The 21,231-nt window shown below is 38.9% G+C and overlaps 1 protein-coding gene across 2 annotated transcripts in view; it reads left to right on the top strand.

Annotated features, from left to right (window-relative positions):
• DPP10 (dipeptidyl peptidase like 10) overlaps positions 1 to 21,231 on the top strand; it is a 311,266-nt gene that overhangs the window by 286,119 nt on the left and 3,916 nt on the right. Inside the window, exons 18-25 of one of the 2 annotated variants that reach the window (XM_064451108.1) lie at positions 1,352 to 1,450; positions 1,559 to 1,628; positions 10,995 to 11,189; positions 12,754 to 12,808; positions 17,027 to 17,126; positions 17,897 to 17,955; positions 18,040 to 18,112; positions 19,731 to 19,804. In XM_064451108.1, the coding sequence (XP_064307178.1) occupies positions 1,352 to 1,450; positions 1,559 to 1,628; positions 10,995 to 11,189; positions 12,754 to 12,808; positions 17,027 to 17,126; positions 17,897 to 17,955; positions 18,040 to 18,112; positions 19,731 to 19,804 (725 nt within the window). The remainder of the gene's footprint in view (positions 1 to 1,351; positions 1,451 to 1,558; positions 1,629 to 10,994; positions 11,190 to 12,753; positions 12,809 to 17,026; positions 17,127 to 17,896; positions 17,956 to 18,039; positions 18,113 to 19,730; positions 19,805 to 21,231) is intronic. The other variant, XM_064451109.1, reaches the window with a different exon arrangement.

Consider the following 21,231-nt stretch of genomic DNA (forward strand, 5'->3'; position numbering starts at 1 on the left):
ATCTTTCCATTCAAAACCACTAAACCAAGCCTTACCTATTCGAATTTCATTAAATCGATTATCCCCAGAATTTTCCCAGAATCCAAAAGTCCTGAACTGTACTTGTCCGCATCCCTTTTGCCATGGGCCTGCCACTATTCAGCCATAACAGTGAACTTAACATTGCATGTTGAAGTAGCATACTGATCAATAGTACCATGCTGTCCAGTGTTAATTAATGCCTGTACTTTGACTTCCTTTTTTTTTATTTTTTTCCTTTTGATCACTGTTGGTAGTATTTGCAAAGCAAAGTGCCATAGCAGACCAAGGGGAGGGAGTTTTATCCAGCTCAATAAGGGGTAGCTATTACTGCTGAAAGTAAATTCATTGACTTCTGTAGAGCTGTTTGGTTCTGTGAAGGCAGACTTTCACTCTTTATTACTTGTATCTAAAATATTGTTGATAGTGAATTATTGTAAAAGAGATTTATGTCAGCATCTTAAAGGAAAACAAAAGCAAGTCAGGATAGAGGGATGTTGTTTGTTGTAACAACAAGAAACCAAATAATAAGAGAGATAATTCACCATTAATGTTTCAGTGCAAGATTAGATTATCCTCTTCAATTCATAAAAGCATAATTAAGGATTACTTCAATTATTCCATCCTCAGACTATAATTATACCATTTTGGTTGACTGCCCAGAACAAACAGATAGATTATCCGTTTGGCCCTACGTGGAGGGTTTATTGTTTAATAAAAAAATCTACATTTTGGAAGCAAAATTAGTAATTTGAGTAAAAAATAAAATAAAAAGAACCTAACTAATCATTCTTTCATGTGCAAAATGATTGCTTCAAATCTGTCTGCAGCTTTAAACCAAACTGAAGTCTTGCTCCTGGCTGAAGTGCAGAAGACAGAGAAGGACATGCAGTGATCACATAGGGGTGTGCTGGCTAAATATTGACTTGGAATATGTTGCTTGAAAAGGAAGCCTGCTTGAGCCTTAGGATATTGTCCAGCAGACTCGCCTCTCCCTGTAACAGCTGCTCTTAGTACTTGTCAGGGATACTAGTATTCATGTTGTTCATCGGCAATTTTATTGTTAGTGCTTAAGGAAAACAAAGCCTACTGAAGCCAGAAAATGGAATAGATGTATATGTTTTTAATTAAGCTGATTGGTCAGTTTCTGAATTGCAAAGCAGTTGCATTGTAAAAAAAAAAAAGAAAAGTATTTATAGAAAGAATTCATTTACAAGATTTATCATTGCACATTTGTCTCTTTTTCTTTTTTTTTTTTTTTGCATCCTGATTTATCTCTAATGGGATGATTCTCCATACCTTTCAGCTTGCTTTTTCTTCCTGTTTCCTACAGAGTTTTATATTTTGGAAAATAATGCTATGTTGAAAGAAGCTGTTTTTAAGAAAAAGAATTCCAGGACTGAAATTAAAATGCTTCACATTGAGGATTACGGTAATTTTGGCAAAATGTTACGTTAACAAACCAAAAGCTTTCTTGCTATGTTACTGTTTTTCATCTGTGTAACTACCAGCCTTTAATGTTTTGCTCTTTTCTTAAAAGAACTCCCTTTACAGTTGTCTCTGCCAAAAGATTTCACGGATCGAAACCAGTATGCCCTTCTATTAATAATGTAAGTATCTGTGTAGAATCACTCAAAATAATAAAAACGTACTTCATAAAAAGCATTTAACTCTGTAATTAGAAAATGTTTCTTTTACTTTGTGTAGGAAAATTACCTCATGAATTTGAGTTGATAAATCAAAAGGTTTGTTCTCAGGAAGATTTTGGTTTAGGTACTATCTGGCAGAGATGCCTGGGGTTTTTTGAGCTTGTCAAACATGGCTCTGCTTCATTGTACTTTCATGTACATGGGCACTGGCCCTTCTGTTGGGGTAGCTGTGAGTAATTCTGTAGTCTTTCCTGGACCCGAACTGATCCTTACCCACAGAGGATCTAATTCATAGCCTGTGCTCCTTTTTTGTCCCTTTTCATCCCTGATAGAAATGGGTAGAACTTCTAAGAGCTCAGTTAAGATACAGAAAGCAAAACTGCTGGAAAGAAGGAAAAGTTATTCTTGAGCATCAGTGGCTGAAGGCATTATAGGCATGATCCAACATCAGTTGATGTTTGTAGAAAACCTCTGTGAGAGGAAGGAGGTGCAACCTGTGTTTTCTTTTAGAAGAAACAGTGTGTGTATTTCTTTCAGAGACAGTCAGCCTTTAAGTTGCACATCTACAGAATGTATAGCAGAAGAGAGCAGTCATGAGCATATCTGCAGCCTACTGAGGAAAACCAGTGGCAGCCAGCTCAGGGCATCATTCGTTACTCTCCACCTGAGCTCAGCATGGGTCTGCTATGTACATAGAGAGCTTTCCTGTACCTACTGATCTTCTAGTCCCATTTGGAAGGAACTAGTGCGAGTTTCACTACCACAGGTGTAGGGGTGCACTGCTAATTCAATGAAAATACCATGTTAGCTGAGCTGCATCACCTGGAGTAGATCCCCCTTTAGTGACAGCAGAGATCCTTATTGTGGTATGTGAGGTCAAATTTACAAGCCTGAGCTGCTGAGTGATCCCAGATGCCTCTACTCAGATCAGATCTTAGGTAATAGAGCAGAGAGGCATAAAATTGCTTATTCCTACGTCCAGTTTGTGTTTAAAACTCAGGTTTTTCAGTTGTATTTATCTGCAGTTGTGGAAACTTTCTGCGATAAGTGGTGCACGAACACGTTTTTCTTGTGGAGAAACAGGACACATGGATTCATTTATTTTCGCAGTATTTGCTAGCATGATCTTGAAGAATAATTATATTTAAACAGCTCTTTTAATCGTGTCAAAGACAAACCAACTCTGTGAATTGACGCCAGCAGCATTACAGGGAGTTTCAAATGCTTGCGCTTATTCTTTTTGCGGAGAGTAAGGAAACACTAAGATGTTAACAGTGTAACGCTTTCCTTTTTCAGTATCTTAGTGAATACATAATCTGCTGTATACAGTTATGGTAGAATGTGGGCTTATATACTCATGTAGAACCTGGAGAAGAGAGAAGGGAAGGATCAGAAACCTGGAGAAGGCCAAGGCCAAAAATTACAGGAAAAGGAGAAAAAAAAAAAGCTAAGGAAATACTATTGTGAAATGTTTTTAGATACCGAGAGTTGAAATAACTGAGAACAGTATCGAGGCAAGGTCTGAATTTAAATTTACCAAAGGTGTCATTACCCAGTGAGCAAATAATGTGGCCAAGTCATAATGTATGTATATGTTTTGTAATTGTTTTATTTTTTTATGGTGTGCATGTGGGATAAAAAGGAAGTTAATCCATTTAGGAATACAGATTGTGGTATCTATCTACATTTATAATATGAAGACTTTGCTTCTTTTTAGTCAAATCCTTACCTCTGAAATGCTCAGTTCTCAATGTTAGCTTTAACAGGAGTTATTTTTAGAAAACCCGATATACTAATTAAAGTATGAAACTGAAAATCTGAATTCTGTCTTATGGCTTATGTAATGTTGCATGTGTTTTGTCCCTCTGTTCCCTAGAAGAGAAAGAAGGTATATTTCTTCAGCAGCTTTTTACAGTCTTTAAACTCAGGTTGCCAGCAATCCTTTTTTGAGTTAAAGATGTCCCCAGATGAGATCTAAAACTGAAAACTGTCACTGAAGTTACTGGAGGTTCCCGTGTGGGATGATTATTTGAGTTTAATAAATTCTGCCTAGCTCTTGAGAAAGAACGATTGGAAATCTTTGTGTGTGCAGAGGGTAATTTGTTGACCCACACAACTCCAAGTTGACATCTTAAGGTTTATATCATTACCAGAAGTACTACTTTAAAAAAAAAAAAAAAAAAAAGGGTTCAGGTCCAAGAAGAACACGTAGCTTTTACTGGAAACACGGATCAGTTTTATATATGGTATCATTTCCCAGATATTTGATTTTTCTGGGTCCCAGACTGGTACTGTTGGGACTGACAAACACCCTGTTCCTACCGCTGGATGTGTTAGACAGGAATTGTATTAGTGGCTGATAACAAGCGCTGCCTTTCGTATTGTTCAGCTGCACCTACTTTCTTGCTTACATTCTCAGCCACGATACAATTGTCATATTCCAGCTATTGAAAGTTTGAAAAAGAACGCTTACCAATGTCCTTGGTAAGAATGTTGGTTTAATTGTATATCCATGTTTTGGAAAGGAGATTCTATATAACATCATGATCCAGGCAACATACATTTAGACATGTATAAAGAGAAGATATATATCTGGAGAAGGGAAGTATCAGCAGATATGAATTGGCTTTTGCTTTCCATCTCAGTAGTACTGCAGTTGGACAAGGACTTAAGAAAAAGGGAGGGAGGGAAGGAAGGAGGGAAGGTAGGTAAGTGAGGAAAAGAGGATGTGAGTTTAAAACTGAAATACATCTAGTATGTCTCTGCAGTGCAAATTAAATGCCTAGTTAAGTGCATATAAGCTTTTATATGCATATAGGCTTTGTCCCCTAAGCTGGAGGGTAAATACGGCATGTAAGATCGCACAGGCTCGGTCTGCAGGTTTGGCTGCAGTGATTGCTTCAGAGTCACTCCAAGCCTCTGGTGAAGATTCATCTTCCCTGTGTCCTTACATTTTGCCAGGATCTGTTTTGCCCATGTGGTCTCGTCTTTGTCTGCAGAATTTTCGTGCTGGTGGCTGGTTGCACTGGCTCAGAATAAAGTGGTTTTTTGATGGCTGAGGTTCATAATTTTATTGTAAATTTTCATCAGCTGTGACTGCTTCTGTGTGGTGCTAATGTGCTTTCTGGGTCAACGGGGTTACAGTTACGACAACCGAATCTGGAAATAAAGAGGAGAAAGTTTGGTATTATTTGGTAAATTTTTTTTCAAATCACTGAAAGCTAGTAGCCATTTCAAAGATGCACGACTATAATAATCGTGTATTCATGCAAGGATGCCTGCAGATAAATTTGAACTTCCAGCACGTGGTATCCAGGTGTCTGAGTGTTAAGGCTGAGTCCTGGAAGGGAGCCTGGACCAGAGGATTCTGGTCCTTGTGTGAAACCTGGGTGTGAACTCAGTACAGCTCCATGTAGCCACAAGCTCAACTTAAGGACCAGGCCCTGAACATCCTGTAACCTTCATCATAAGGATTTTGTGAAGATTCATCCATTAGCAGTTGCAAAGCGTGCTGCAATGTGCAAATAGATCATTGCATTGCTGTGTTAAAATTTAAGTCCATCTACATGGCTGGACTACCTAACAGATACATCTCATGTAGAAACCAGTTATGTCGGCTAGTACTATTTTTCTTTCCAGAATTGTGATGCATAGGCCATAAAATGCTAAATAGATTATAACACTCTCCTTTCTTCCATTTGTTCTGCTAAACCACTAATACATTTCACACTCAGTTTGCTTCTGATATAATACATACAGTGTAGCTATAGATTAGAGAGGTGTGCAGTAATTGCCTGAAAGGGTGATTATCATCTCTTTTCTATATAATTAAGATCAAAGTTTAAATTTCAGATCCTTGATTTTCTCATTATGGTTCACCTTACTCATTAAAAAAGTTGGTAGATACACTTCTTGGTAATACACAGGAAATTATTAAGTAAAGACTCTGGCATTTAATCTGGATAATAAAATGAGAGGTGGTAATCGTTCTTTATTTTTTCTTGAACATAATTAACCTCATTCCTTCAAAATCTGTAGATAATGTATCTTAAATGTCAGCATTTATTATTTAACACCATTTAAAATTGTCCAATATGTAAGTGGATATTATAAAACTGAATCAGATGAGAGATAGTTCTGATCTTCAGGGAGGGAAAAACAACAGGTTTTCTCCAAAGCAATAGTGAATTGTCACCAAGAGGTTTCTCTTCGTTTGTTTGTTTTCTTATATTTTGGTAGTAAACAGGAAGCACTTCACCTGTTATTGAAATGATGAAAGTTTCAGGCCTTGCACCGACAATCAAACCTGTTTATGCCTCCAGTTAATACACTCTTGGGACTGATAGCAAAATACGACAGTAGGGTTGAAAGTGAAGATTTTTTTATAGCTTCGGGAATAGCTCATTAAAAGACTAGAAGAAATGTAGAGCGGCGTAACGCAAGTGTTGGGAAATATTTGAGATCTGAGGTACGGTTACAGTTTGCGTATTAATAGTTGTCTTGCGTACCTTCTGTTTGTTGTAAAGGATATTACTCATTTTAACTGGCGGCTGTTGCAAGTGAAGGAACAATGCTTGGCTACGTGGTGAAGTGTAAAAATACATGGTGGGTTCCACTACCTTGATTGCAATATGCTTGCAAGGGGGACATCCCTGAAGGCCTTTTGGTTTGGCCAGTTCTTTCTCTGTAAAACATCTGCAAAGTTTACTGTTTTGGGGATCCCTAAGTCATGTGAACAATTCACTAATTCCTTTGCAAGCCGTCTGTTTTATGCCTGCCTGTGCCAAGTGCGGCAGCATTTTACTGCTCTGTTGTGTTTCTGTTACAGCAAAGTATTTGATGGAGAGCCTTTTCTTTTTTACTTTTAGGCTTTCTTCCCCATTCTTTGAACTTTGTAATACTTCTCCAAGCCTAGAGGGAGAATTCATTTAGCTTAGCCTAAAGGAGGGATAGACGGGGGACTCACTCCAGCTCTTTAATTTGCAGTAGCGGTCCTGGTGCTATGGGCAGTGATGGATCTGCTCACTCCCTTTTTCTTCAGTCTTGTCCCCAAAAAAGGCTTGGGGAATCAATGAGCTAAGATCCATCCTCTTTCAGCCTCCCGTACTCCCACTTCCCCCACAGCAGTACATATCTTACTATGTGAATAAAATGCTCATTTAATCTTCCTTAGAAAAAGACAAGAGGAAATTCAAAACTTCACCTCCTTTTGTGATGATGCAGGACAGTGTTACATCTCTTGTTCTTAAAATTGCATTTGCAAAGCCTCAAGGGTTTCAGAAAGATATTTTAAGAATAACGGTTTTATTTTTTGTACTATGCTGTATACTTCACTCCTGTCTGTCACGTGATTCTACCCTAGGAAAGGAATCACTTCTGGAGATGTGTTTTAATTTGTTTGGCTACATCTGCAGGGGGAAGTTGTAAACACACTATCTGCTTTCAGTTGCAGGGTATATGATCAGAGAGAAAATATTTGGGATTTTCTGTCATCAATGCTTGAGGCTATTCAGGTTCCCTGATTTTTGACCAGTAACAATGGGCGTGCTTGAAAGCTGATGCTCGTGAAAGAGATGCTCATGAAATCTGGAAATGAAGTGGAATTTTCTATTACACCAGTTTTGCAAAATGGTTGTCTTTCCCCACTCAGTGTCACCATAAGCAAAAGATTACTTTTATGAGTGATATTTTTTGCATACTCTTTATCCTCTGAGTTGTAGTCTTTCTCACATATTTGCTATCAAGATACCTTTTCCATATGCCACGCCAAATCTACTGTTCTGCAAAAATAGAAAGAAATGTACTGGAAATTAAGTAGTGATGATAGCAGTTATTTGCCATGTGTCTTTTAAAATTGTCCATCCCCGTGTGTGTCGCCCCCCCCCCCCCCCCCACTTTGTCAGCCCTATAACTTCTAACATTCGTATTTTTTAAACGGTGCAAAACCTGGAACAAGTTTTGCTGCAGTCATGATAGCAGAGTGGCAGAGGAGTATTGCTCAGAGTACAGCAGCAACAGCCTCTCTGGTAACACTGTGTTATTCCTTGTAGGCTGTAACTCAAGTCAGGAAGAGACTTTAGTTTAAGACTTTGGTTATAGAATCTGAAAGAACAGATTGTTCTCTTTTCAGCAATATATGAACTTACGATGAGCTGCCCCTTTTTCCAGACGATCTGAGACGTATGTGACTGTTTTGCAAGAAGCATACAAATTACCGACTAAGGTCAATGATATTGGTATGTTATTGATGGCTTCTGTCTATTTAAATGGTACCTCAATGGTGAACTTTGGCAGTATGCCCAAGTCGTCAGCAGTTGAACTGCCACAGTGGACTCATAATCCTTGTGTAGTCGCTGTCAAAGACGCACACTAGGCAGCTCTGAACATTGAAAGTTAGGAATAAAAATTAAAAAGGGAAAGTGCAAGTGCTGTCACTTACATGGTAAAAAAAAGATAATCAGGAAGAACTAAGCATAGTCTTCATTTGAATAATTCTGCTCTTTTTTGACTCCAGAGATGATGCTCCTTAAGGAACCCTTGCGGGATATTGAAGAGTCTGTAGGTTCATGTAGACTTTTTGGTGCTGGACTCAATTTTTCTGTAGTGCTTTGGCTAGTCCTTGGGTCCCTTATGGCCATCCATAGTCAGGTGGGAAGAAGACTTCTGCATTTGTATTACACCCAAGCGTGAATGGCATAGGCTTCTAGTGGGGTCAAGAAATAATTCTATGGAGGGAGTACCACTGAACAATAGTTAACTATAATTAGGCTGTAAGTAGTGATGAGCATAAAACAAAAACAGACCTTTGAGATATCTGTACTGTCAGGACAAACTTCACAAATCAGGCTGCGCATCTATTATTGCACTGTAGTAACAAACTTGCTTTGTTACAGAGCCCTTGGGGTGATGTTCAGACTTGCATAAAGGATTAATACCTTGCAGAAGCCCCATTTAAAAGGTTAAAAGTGGGACCTAAATGGTGCATAGAATAGATGCTGTCTCTCTGTGGAGGACACCTCAGATAATCAGTATCATTTTATAGTAGCAGCTGAAGAGTAAAGCGACCTTTTGATGCTAATGGGAATTTTGATATGTACCTCAATGGAAATGGCTTTAAATGCCTGTCACAGACTACTTACATGGACATTCTTGAAATAGATTAGCCACGGGAAAATTGCTTCCAAAAGCAATACGTCAAACAACCCATCATGCAGGAGTGGAAGATGTATAGTGTTTAAAGCCTGAGCCTAAAAGTAGCCCACCTATGCCCTCCAGAGAAGGGAGCTTGGGAGAACATCAGTCAGTTCTCGCCCACTGAGAATCTTGCTGAGGTTCCGTCTGTTGTTCCTTTCTTAATAGAAGAAATTATCTGAGGGTATCATCTTTCATTTAAAATCGTTTTTGGTTTTCAGCACTTTCTGGTATAGAGAAAGGCTTACAAATGTAACGTTTCTTCCCCTATTCCCAAGTGTCTAGTTGTATAACATGTGTGTATATATATATATATATATACATGCACACACACGCATATAAAACCTAGCTATACAACATGTATAAAACAAATGTGAACACTGTATTTGTTTTGTTCTTATATTAGGTGGGAGGGAAGCAGGCTGACTCATGGTATTTTCACTTGTGTGGAGTGCATTAAACTGTTGGAAAGATACCTAGCCAGGCAAGGACATTCTGACATATTATATTATTGTGGAAAGTTGGAAGAACTTTTTAAAAAAAAGTTATAACTGATCTGAGGCTGCTACTATTGGAAGTAGTGGTAGAAGCTCTGTGAAAACATCTATGTCAGTGTAGAGGGCTTCCAAAAACCTTGCTCTGTACAATAAGCATAAATTGAAACAATTGTTCTGCTCCTGCTCTTATTGTAAATAATAATGATAATATACTTCTGAAGCGTGTTTTCTACAGGGTTCACTTGACAATCAGTATTTCCAAATTCATTGCTCTGCACTGTTAGCAGTTAATGTAATCGCAACTGAATTGGTTAAGCAACCAAAAAAATGCCCTTCCTTTCTTTTTATAAAGCCAAGTATAAACTTGATGCACAAGATAATGTTGAATAAAGCATAACATATTGTGACTGAGTCTATAAGCAAGTAATTCTGATTTCAGTGCATGATTTAGCAACTGTGTAGGTAGGTCTGACAGATTTTGAGAACATATGTATTCATCATATGTTTGCTAATTAATAGAGCGATTACCTTGAAGATGGTCTATGTTATCCACAACCAAAACCATATATTGAATCAGCTCCTTATTGTACATATAAGACAGTAGTTACTGTAGGAGATTTTTATCTCTCTTTCCTCCCCCCAGGTCTGTGTAAGTCTCTTTCGCAAAATAATAATTTCTGTCTTCATCTGTCTTTCACCTTACACAGGATATTCCCACAGACACTGTCCAATCTAATTTCCATACGGCCAGCACAGACACTTTTACATTTTAATTTGCATTCAACTGGCAGATGCAGCCTGCATAGAAGTGTTTTGCATTTTGTACAACTTCATGGTAGCCTGCTCTCTTATTTTTTGTTTATCTTGGGGGAAAAATAATGACAACCTTCCCTTTTAAAACTGACATTTTATTTTCTTTGGAAGGAAATAGTATATTTGGCTTCAACGGAAAATGCTTATTGTTCCTCTAGAAACTGCATTCTCCCATTCTATTCCACCTTTTTTGCTGTAAATCACCTTTTTTTAGTCATAAAATAAACTTATCACTCCTGCCTGCATCCATTTCTTGCTGTGAATTTGGATGGAGAAAATATAATTTTCTCCAATGTGTACTTCAGTCTTCTTTGTACCCTATTTCAAAAAATCAATTCAAGGATACAGTAATGCAATTATTTTTGTTTTCTAAGATGACATCCTTCGTAATAGTATTATATATCCTACAAAATAGTAACCAGGCTTCTGAATGAATTTCCTTTTTTGTCTGTTTGGTGCGACTTAACAAATCCTACATAAGCCTTCTCAGAACTGAGCTAGCCACTAGTGATTGTGTTATTTTTTTGCTCGCTTCATTAACCCGTAAGCAGCACTGTGTGCTTTAGTTCTCTGTAAAGAATATTCAAGTATTGGCAACACTGCAACATAGTGGTTATTAGGCTAAAGAAATTATTTTGCTCACTACTACTGCAGGGATACCAGCACTGGCTAATGTGATGGTATCGATGGAAGTGACAGTAATTCAACAGGATTGCATAACCGACTGAACTCTGCCACCTAGGTTAAATAAAATATCGGAGAACGGCAAAGTGCATCACATTGTCAATATAGTCTTCGTTTGTGTCTGGTGTGTTGGTATTTGCAGTGATGAAGCTCCAGGCAGCCAGTTGGTTACAGATAAGTTTCACATTGACTGGGACTCAGTGCTTGTCAACTCTGATAATGTCATCGTAGCTCGATTTGATGGCAGAGGGAGTGGATTTCAAGGCCTTAAGATTCTACAGGAGGTCCACCGATGCTTAGGATCAGTGGAAGTGAAGGACCAAATAGCAGCTGTAGAGTACGTATGTGCAAACTTTTCTTCTCTTTTACCCTGCTTCCACCTTGATGAATGAGCATTTTTAACTGAAACTGCCCAGGATGTTTTCTTTGCATAGTGAATACTGTTAATGTTTGTTTTTAAAGCAGTTGCAAATTTTGAAACAATGATCTTTTCATTACAAACAGCAAATTAAAGGTCAAAGGTTTTTTGTGTTGGTGCTTCTTTTTGAAAAAGATGTCTTCCTGTGTGCAGTCTAAATATGCCATCTGAGCTGATTCGTATTTGTCTCTATTCCTTAGGAAAACTTCTTGCAGCACATGTTAATGCATTTGTGTTACGATATTTTAGGCCTATACAGTAGGATGCCACTCTCTTTTCCACCACACTTCTGGAGTAATCGGGCAAAGCAAATGGGGTTATAATGGTGTAAATGAGAGCAAAATTTGGGCAAATGCCTGTTATTTCTCATTTGCATTATCATTCTTAGATGGTAGAAATCCACCAGCTGCAGAAAGAGTAATTTCCCTCTCTGGAGTAATCCCACATGGCCTTGCTAACACTCTTTACTAAGGATGCATGTGTCAAAATGGCTAATATCAAGGTCTGGATGTAAGGATTCTCAAGGAAAAACAGATTTGAAGCCAGATTTTTTTTTTTCTCCTTTTGAAAGGGGTTGATACTTCAACCACTGCATGAGTAGGCATCTGGCTCTGGCATGACATACCTGGGCAATAGGGCTCCTGGTGTTCATGTTGATCAGGAATGAGCTGTGTTGAGCAGAGCAATTCATCTTGCATGCATCCAGGTGACCCTTGCGGAGGGCCATTGGAAGCAGGCCATATGCTGTGCTGTGAGGTCTGAGCTCTCTGCTCAAACACTAAGATGTTTTAGGCTAAATTACATCTGGCCTCTTTTTGGATGCAGCACGTGTGAGAAAGAGAGGGTGTCCTTGGCTGGGAGGAGGTGCTGCAACTGGTTTCATCTCCTCAAAAGCAGTTGGGTTTTTCCCTCAGGTTATTCTGTCTTTTCTGTATAAAATTCACCATTGCTGATTAATGGCCTTAATGAGACAATTAATTACTTGGATAATTATCTAGACTCAAGAAGTTGCATTCATCTTACCTTCCTTTAGCTGTCTAAAAATGAGGCACCTGATCAAAGCCAGTCATTTAAGCTCTGGTCAGTGGAAAATCCTGGCATTTCTGGAAGGTGATTCTCCCCAGACTGAGTGAGTTTTCCAATATGGGTGGGAAGAATGGCTGTTTGAGGGTGTCTCTCTTCTCTCCTCTAACTGAAGAGTAAACGGGCAATTTAAGTAAGATGCTTAAATTCAGTTACCTAAAGTTGGGTGAGATGAGTCCAACAACTGTTTGCCATATAGAAAAGAAATTAGAAAGCAAATCACATTTCCCAGTGCAATAATACTTTTATTGATGTAATTTGTTCTTCTACCTGATCCGCATGCATGACAAGTCCTTACTGTATAGTTAATTTTGTTCACATACTAGTTTTAACAAGTAAAATTCACCATTTTACTTTACTGAAGTTAAAAAAAAAAACAACATCTTTTTTTTTCTTGCAGATCACTACTGAAACAGCCCTTCATCGATCCTAAGAGACTGAGTATATTTGGCAAGGTAATGTGCAGGATGTGTCATCAAGATTCTTTAAGAATCTACTATCAGTTCATAAACAGATATATTTATCTATTTTGCTAAGACAATTTCAGCTATTAGAAGAGGGGAAAAAACCTGCTATATCTTACTGTATGTTCTGTATCTTAATTTTTTTCTCAGAATGGGTATCTGAGGTCAGTCAGATCAGTTTTATGGTACTGCAGTATTCGTGTTTCAGAATCTGCAAGAGAAAGTATTTATCTGCTTTCACTATAAATTTTAATATGAGCATAGATTTTGTGATGGTTTCTTTCTTACACTTTTACATTTGGGCTGCAGTTAAACTGACAACGTCCTTCTAATACAGCTTTTGTATCTGAATGTTTTACTGACCCTTGAAGTCAGTTGAGTTACAGACCTATGGTACTGTTAACAACTTCCTTTTTGGGCCATCTGCTAGAAATCTAGCCACTGCTCTTTTGTCAGCTGGCTTCGTTGTGTGGCATGTCATTGCCTGAAGCATGCGATAGAACAAGGCAAAGGCTGAACCTTCAGTAACAAAGTAAATAGCATTTTACTGATGTCTATTAAAAACAGCAATTAGAAACACCACATAACTGCTGCTTCTATGAACTAGCGAACAGTGTCTTCTTAAAAATTAAGATGTTCTGTGCCTTTGACCTCAAAGCAACAACAAACCATGATCAAGTACCTAGGCAAACCCCACAATCATCAGTTATAAGAGCAGCATGCATTCCACTATGAAACCCCTTATTTCACATTCCCACTCTGCTACTGACTTGCTGCATGGCCTCGGGCAAAGCATTTAACCTGCGTGTCTCTGAATGCAAGATGAGAATATTGATATTTACCTCCTCCATGGTAGCATTTTGAGGACTAGTTAATGTTTGTCAAGTGTAGCGAAAATGAGTTACTAGTATTAGCCTTCCACATGAAAGTGACCCTCCTCAAAGATTTGAGCTTCTGTCACACTTAATGAGCTAAAGAAGCCATCATTGCAAGAATATCAGTAGCATCCAACCCAGGTTCACAGGGCAGCAGCCAGAGATTTTTCAGCTGCCGTTGTGTACGTAGGGTTGATTCCATCCACCAGATGATCATGGCACACATTTCTATTCAGGTTTTAGTGCCTGTTACCGATGCATATGAAAGTGCATATGCATATAAACATCTACACTTCCCTATATCCTCTTCCCACAAATGACTGAAAAAGTTATTTCTGAAATGAAATCACTAAGCACCTGAATTGCTCACTTGTTTCTGACATCAGAAATCCTTTTCCTTGCTTGCTACTTGAAATTTTCCACTTGTTTTCTGTAGGATATTAAGCAGTAGCTTGTTTCCTAACAGTGACACAATGAGAGAGTTGCCCTAGACCATATATGTAAACGTGGTTTCACATATCTGCCAAAGGCTAACCCCGAAGTTCTTTTTCTTTCACAAAATATTATTGGTGATGGTGCCCTGCATTTACTTTCTGAAACAAAGATTGAGGAAAGAAAAGTGGAAATGTGAGAATGCTTGGGAGCAAAACTCGGGAAATTCGATAAGCTTCAATGCCGCTTTGAATTCAGGGAAATTTACCCTTTCCAAATTAACATCTCAGAGTTGTTTTTTACTGTCAAACAAAACTTAATAAAATTTAAAAGTCAGTTTTAAATTAAGAAAAACTAAGTCTGTTTAACAGTTTCCTAGGGTTAACTGTATTTCCTTCCACTCTGCTTATTATAGAGTCAATGGAAAATCTTCTTTAAAACTCATTTCCTTTCTATTAGGTACAACAATGTGATAGGAAAATTAGGAAAATTCTTTTTTTTTCCTTTCTATGCATTAAATTGGGCTTACTGATGGAAATAGAATGTACACTATACTTGAAAATAAGATGGCTATGGAATTGCTTAATTCTGATCTCATAAAGCTGGGCTCGTGCACACTGTCGTGGAGCTCTTTAAGAAGTTTTAGAACTACACAGAAATAAAATACTTGTCACAATCAGCAAGGTAAACTAGGCACAAGAGTAACAAGACTGTCCAGAAGGACACAGCATGGAATATACCTTCTTCCGAGTGCCAGGCAATCTGCCAATGCCAACTTGCTGATCTCTGTGAGGGGTGCAAGCCCAACTGATGCATGATCTAAGGGTCTTTCTGAACTGTTCCACAGCAAATTGTGTTTCCATGTGATTTGCATTTTTGTCATGGAAGTAGAAAGAGAGCTTGAAAATAAGTTGCAACCTCACAGCCAGACAGCTGCTTTAAAGCACGGCGATTGTAACCACAGAAATCCCACCGACGAGTGAGGCACCATGCATCCTTGCATCAGAACGTATGAACTATTTTCCACATTGTAACTGTGAAGTGCTTCTTAAAATGTGATCTCACTGTGTAATGTTTTTGTCCTGGAAAGCCTGGCTGGAAGCAAGGGCACAGCACAAAGGAAAGAAATTCCCAGGAGAACTAAACCAAGCTCTTAATGAATACAAGGCATAAATAATAAATAACCTGGCAATAGCTATCCTAGGATTAGCATTGTGCTGTGGAGCTACTGGGAAAGACACAAACAGAATATTAAACAAAAGCAAAAGTAGAGACCCAGAGGCAGAGGAAAGTTGCTGTTCTCTTAAACTCTTTGAATTTTACAAGTTATTGGTGCCCACTCCTAAATTCTTTCTTAGGTTAAATCTGCTCGTGCACATGGACAATTCTGGGCAGCTCTTGGCCTCCTGGGCTGGAATTTCTACAAGAGAGGGATAGCTCAGTTCCTCACACACCCTTGAAAATCCAGCTTTTCTTATTCTGTATTTCCGTTAGTGTGTCCATTTGTGTTTACTATAGGTTGATTCCGAAGAACCCTCTCCTTTGCTTATTTTTCTTGACTAAGGTTAAAGGATTTTCAGATATTCCCATTTTTCCACAGAAATCATCTCTTCATTAAATATATAGACCTGAAGAACAGGAGCAGGCAGGATTCAGAAAAGTCCATGAGAAAACTCTGTGAGCGTTTGCCACACGTTCATTTTTTGGGTTGGCTGGTGTTTTACACTTTTCTTTTCCCCGTCATGGGATAATTTCTTCTTCCTGAAGTGTGCTGTCCCAAACGCAAAACAACAACAACAAAATACCTGCAAAAATCAATTTTCCAGCACTGATAAAGGGAAAACAAAGATGGCAAATAGAGAAATTTGAAGAGCCCATAATATATGAGAAAATCATTGATCCCGGACTCCGCAATTCAGAATTTCATTTTCTGTGGGTCTAGAATGATTATAGGTGCACAGATATGGATTGCCAGTGTCATTCCAAAGAAATCTGTGGTCTCAAGTTAAAGCTTTCACGTTTTCATGCAAAGCAAAGCTTTCATGACTCTCTTTTGTGCCACAACTCTTCTCAGGGAGGTGTATTATAGACTTTCAGAGGAAATGATGAAGAGATGTGCCATAAGGACAGGTAAATGTGATGAGGCAAGGAGAGAGCTCTCCCACTTCTGCCCCATCTCTCCCAGCTTCTTCATGCCGTCTGTGCTCCCTGCTTTGTAACACAGAAGCCTGATGAGTGTTCTTTTGGCCAGAAAATGCATCCAGAGATTAGTATAATATTGAGCGATGTGACTGCATATAGCTCTTATTTCTGCAAAACAGTGCAGGATCTGTACCTCTCTCTGGGATATTTGCCAATGCTGTAGCAGAAACCTCTTCACTAGCAATAGGATTCAATCCATGAAGGTTTAAGTGTCAGGGGAGAGCATACTGCAGTCAGTTCACAGGTTTGCCCCATACCCATACCTTCTGTCTTGTCAGCAAAATGCTCAGTGTATCCTGGTAACTAGCAAATATCTACATTAAATATATGAAAAACTGAGTACCAATCTTCCTGTCTAGGCTACGTTCCCAAAAGCCATACCTTTTGTTCTTATTTTGGGGTTTTTATTTTCCTGTATTTTTTGCATCTTTTACTCACTATAGGCTAGTCTGCCATGGTGAAATTATGGAGTTCAAACTGAAATATAGTCATTATTATTAATTGCATGGTTTAAAGATCACTATCAGGCCATATTAGATCTTTATTCACTCTTAGCTATAGGTTTGCATTTCCTTTAAAAGCAATTCTTGGAGATATAAATAAACACTTTAGAATGATACCATCAGATTAGCACCTTTAACTTTATTGTTGCTAAAAAGGAATCAATAAACAAAAATCTCAGTATCGTTTCCATTGTTAGGGATACGGTGGCTACATCACGTCAATGATCCTGAAATCCAGTGAACGGCTCTTCAAGTGTGGAGCTGTGGTGGCACCAATTACAGATATGAAGTTGTATGGTGAGTATGCCCTGCCCTACACCTGTGTGACAGCCTATTCAAAATACCTTTTATTTATGGAGCTACTTTTCTTTTTAACTAAGGACAGATAATTTAGCAATATCAACTAGTTTTCACCTCACTGTCTCATTCTCTCCTTCAAATGAAAGGGCAGCTGTTAGCTGGGGCAGTTGACCAAAACATGCAACAGATGCAATATTGTTAACACCACTGATTTTTGAAAAGGAATTGTGTTCCCATTTCCCACTGAAATTCAGTCAGGTACCCCATTTCCTAAGAATGCTTTAGGTATATCAGCCTGAATCAAGACTGGTCGTAGGAATGAATCTTCTAAGCATAATGGTGAGTTCCTTACGATAACAACTATGTCATTATTCAGTCACAGGATATTTGGTTCTGTATGTGAAGTTTTGGGCACAGGCCATAAACTGTGGACTGTGATACGCAGGAAATCAGACAAGGTTACTTTAATGGAACCTTAAGGAAAAGACTGTGAGTCTTTGCCTTGGGTTTTTGGGGTTTTTTTGTTTGGTTTTGGGTTCGGTTTATTTGGGGGGGAGGTGGTGGTTGTTTGGGTTTTGGGTTTTTTTTTTTAACCATTTAAAACCATTTTTAAGTGGTACATTTAAATGATACATTCTGTTTTTAAATTAACATCTCTGTTGACTTTGTGACTTAAATAGCTTCTCCGCACTCTAGGTCAGAACAGATGATTTTTAAAATAGAAGTAATTTTGATTAATTCACAGGTTTTTGTTTTTACTTTCACAGCATCAGCTTTTTCAGAAAGATACCTTGGTATTCCATCAAAAGAGGAAAATACCTACCAGGTAAGTTAGCATAAACAAGTAACTTAAAATGACTGTTTTGCTCTTAAAATGCAATTCAGTTACACCTTTGTGTTTGTTTACTAGGCATCCAGCGTATTACACAGTCTCCACGGTTTAAAAGAAGCGAATTTGCTAATAGTTCATGGGACAGCTGATAGTAAGTATTTAGAGATGCAGTTACATCTGGAGTTAGAAGTTTTAACAGGCAGGCATTCAACAATTGATTAGGCACACACCCAGCAAGTCCATTTTTAGTTTCATTATCCCTCTGGTAGGATTTTTTATTTTATTTGAATTGTCACTTCTAAGTCAAACTGATGTTGCTTTTCTTTGCTGAATATTTCTACCTTTTAGGTGCTGTATGTTCTAATTTGTTTAAATCATGTGCACCACGGTCTTGCTAGTGAAAGGTATTATATGAATTATTAATAGAACGATGTAAATTTTTAATGGTATTTTAAATTCATAAAGATTCTGCAATTGAAGAAAGAATTATCAGTACAGTTGGTGAAGTACAGCACCAAATGGGAAGTTAAACGTTTCAGCTAATTAATTACAAGGTAGTGCCAAAGCATCTGAAGCTGAAGCTGTAGGGAACCTTTTAATAGCACCAGTACTTTTGGCAGTAGTCTAAGACAGAGAATGAGTAAAACAGAGTAAGTTCTAGCGCTTTAAATGGAATCAGAAGATGTGTCAATCAAGAGATAATTTGTAATTAGAGATTTAAATGTAACTGCAGTGTAGTTTTCTGAACTTTCTAAACTGATGTAAGTCTAAAGAACAAGCTTTGATGCAGGCACAAACTACAGTGCTGCAACAAGCTCCCCCGGACAGATTCAAATGCATACTTCTTTCCCTGGCATTTTCCTGGTGAATGTGGGGTAACACAGGTACCTTACTCCTCAGTCTGGAGGGATAAATACCTCGCACTGACGAAGGCTGAGCTGGGAGTGCCCACACACAGTTGGCACAGCGAGGCTGGCACCCGCCAGCCTGTCACCCTGGCATAACTTGTCAAAGCTGTGTTATGGATCCCCAGTGCAATCAGAGAGGTGCACACTGTCCAGTGTTTCCTCCCAGAGCAGAGGGGAGGGGGACAGAGGAGATACACTGGGTGACTGAGCAGGCACGAGGGTCTCAGACTTCGCTGATTGTAAAAGGCAGCAGCAATTTCTGCCTCTCTGAACTCAGCGCAAGAGGGGATTGGGACTCTGGTAGATGTCTGAGCGATACAGTTTGTTCAAGACTAGGACTCTGATTGCCTGCTGCCCTTGCTTAATATCACACCTAGTGACACTGCCCAGCCCACTTGCAGCCTAAGCTCTGCAGGGCTAGGACATGGTAATAAAGTTGCCTGTTTTTACCACACAAAGATTAAGTCACTGATATGTTGCAGAAAGTCCATTACCTAAAGAAGTGTGGCCTGTAACAATCCTGTGCAAGCAGTAGAAAATCCAATGGGCTTTCCTCTAACACAATTATAAACTGTCATGATGTTCAAACAGAATGGTTTTACACACCTCTAGACTATCACAGTGTGTGTAAATCAAGGGGAGATAGAGGAGTCCTCACAGAGTGCCTGGAAAGCATGGCTTCCCTTGGGGCTTCCTGCATCGCAGTTACTGGTGGGGCCGTGCGCTTCTGACCAGAAAGATAGTCAGCTGCAGATCCGGTAATTACAGAGGCTGGAAATGTTTTCAGTTAAAGCTGTTTAACAGACAAGTATTTTGTATTAGTGTAGCTTTTTCTGATATCCAAATGTTGTTGTCTTGCAGCTAAAGTCCACTTCCAGCATTCAGCAGAACTAATTAAACATCTAATAAAAGCTGGAGTTAATTACACTATGCAGGTATGTGCATCTGTGACATTTCCTATAAACATAGTTCAGCATTTAGCCTCACATTGCTATTTCTTCCCTGAGGAGGATGCTCCCTGCCACAATGCACTGGTATTACCTCAATTTGCAGTTCAAACTCTATTTAATCCCACTTTCCTTACTGTTAGAATGGATGTCAAGAACTGGGTTTTTTCTCCTCTCTCTCATCTTTCTTTTTTCCACCTGTTTATCCTACAATGCTATACAAAGTGCTTTAGAGTCCATGTGCACTCTTTCTAATACGGAGATATTGCTACTTTAGTTCCTTTTTACCTGAAAAAGTATTGGGTCGCATGAAACTAATTTCCCCTTACTTTCAACATTTAAATTTATTAAAAGGCAGCTAAAAGGCAAGAGGCTGTTCCCTCTCTCCATAGCCGTCCAGAGGGTGAGGGTGATGTGAGGGACAGGCTGGGGAGAGCAGGACAGGGCGTGCTGCTGACCTACTGACTTGCGGAGGACCCACCGCAGAGTACGTGGATGTTGCTGGCCGAGGGTTCTGATTGCATTAAGACTTCTTGAACATCTTAGATGGTGTGGTTTTGGGTCACTCCTCCAAATATCCCTGACGTTACACATCACAAACCTCAACTGTACTGAACCTTAGGTGAGCTTGTAGTTTCCACTGAAGTGTGTGAGCTCATGTCAAGGAGGGGGTGGTAACAAGGGGGTTATCGTCACTTATGAAGGGAAAAGGACTTCATGTGTGAAATCTGAGTGGGGTAGGATCTGTTCCAGCTGTCCCTATGATTTCAGCTGAGGTGATGTGAAGGCCTGTGGAGAGAGCAAGAAGCAGGAATAACAGAGGTCTCTCAGAAGAGCCCCTTTGAACCATTCTCATGCGACCTTGTGGTAACCTGAGCTTGAGGAAGCAGCTGAAGCTCTTTGCCTCAGGCCACCACAAGTCTCTTGACCGAAACCCTGTGGCCTGGATTTCTTCATTCAGCCTGCAAACTTTTGTTCAGCCTCACTTGGAAGAAATTTCCAGTGGAATTTAAATTAAGAGATAAAAATGCCCACATCCACCCTGGGAGAGAGGCATGATGGGCTTTAGATGAGATAGAAAGATAGTTAAAAATATGAATAAAAAGGTTTTTTGCTGAACACTTAGAATCTGGAATATTGAGAGGTCCCTAAAAGCATGAGATAATTAATCCTCATTGACGTTAATGGGATTTGGATGCCTAGCCACTATTGAAAATGCCAGCTAAGTAAACTGTTGTAAGCACAATGACTGAGAATATAAATTTTTTTCACTTCTGCAGATCCCACTGCAGTCGTTGTTTTATGTAAGTTCAAATTTCAAGAGAATTAGTTTTGCTTTGAGTTTTATTAGCTTTCCTTGACGCCATAAAACTAACGTTATCATCCTGTTGTCATCTAAAACATTTTGAAGATCA

Source organism: Phalacrocorax carbo, chromosome 5 (assembly GCF_963921805.1).
Source record: "Phalacrocorax carbo chromosome 5, bPhaCar2.1, whole genome shotgun sequence".
In the NCBI taxonomy this organism is placed as follows: Eukaryota; Metazoa; Chordata; class Aves; order Suliformes; family Phalacrocoracidae; genus Phalacrocorax; species Phalacrocorax carbo.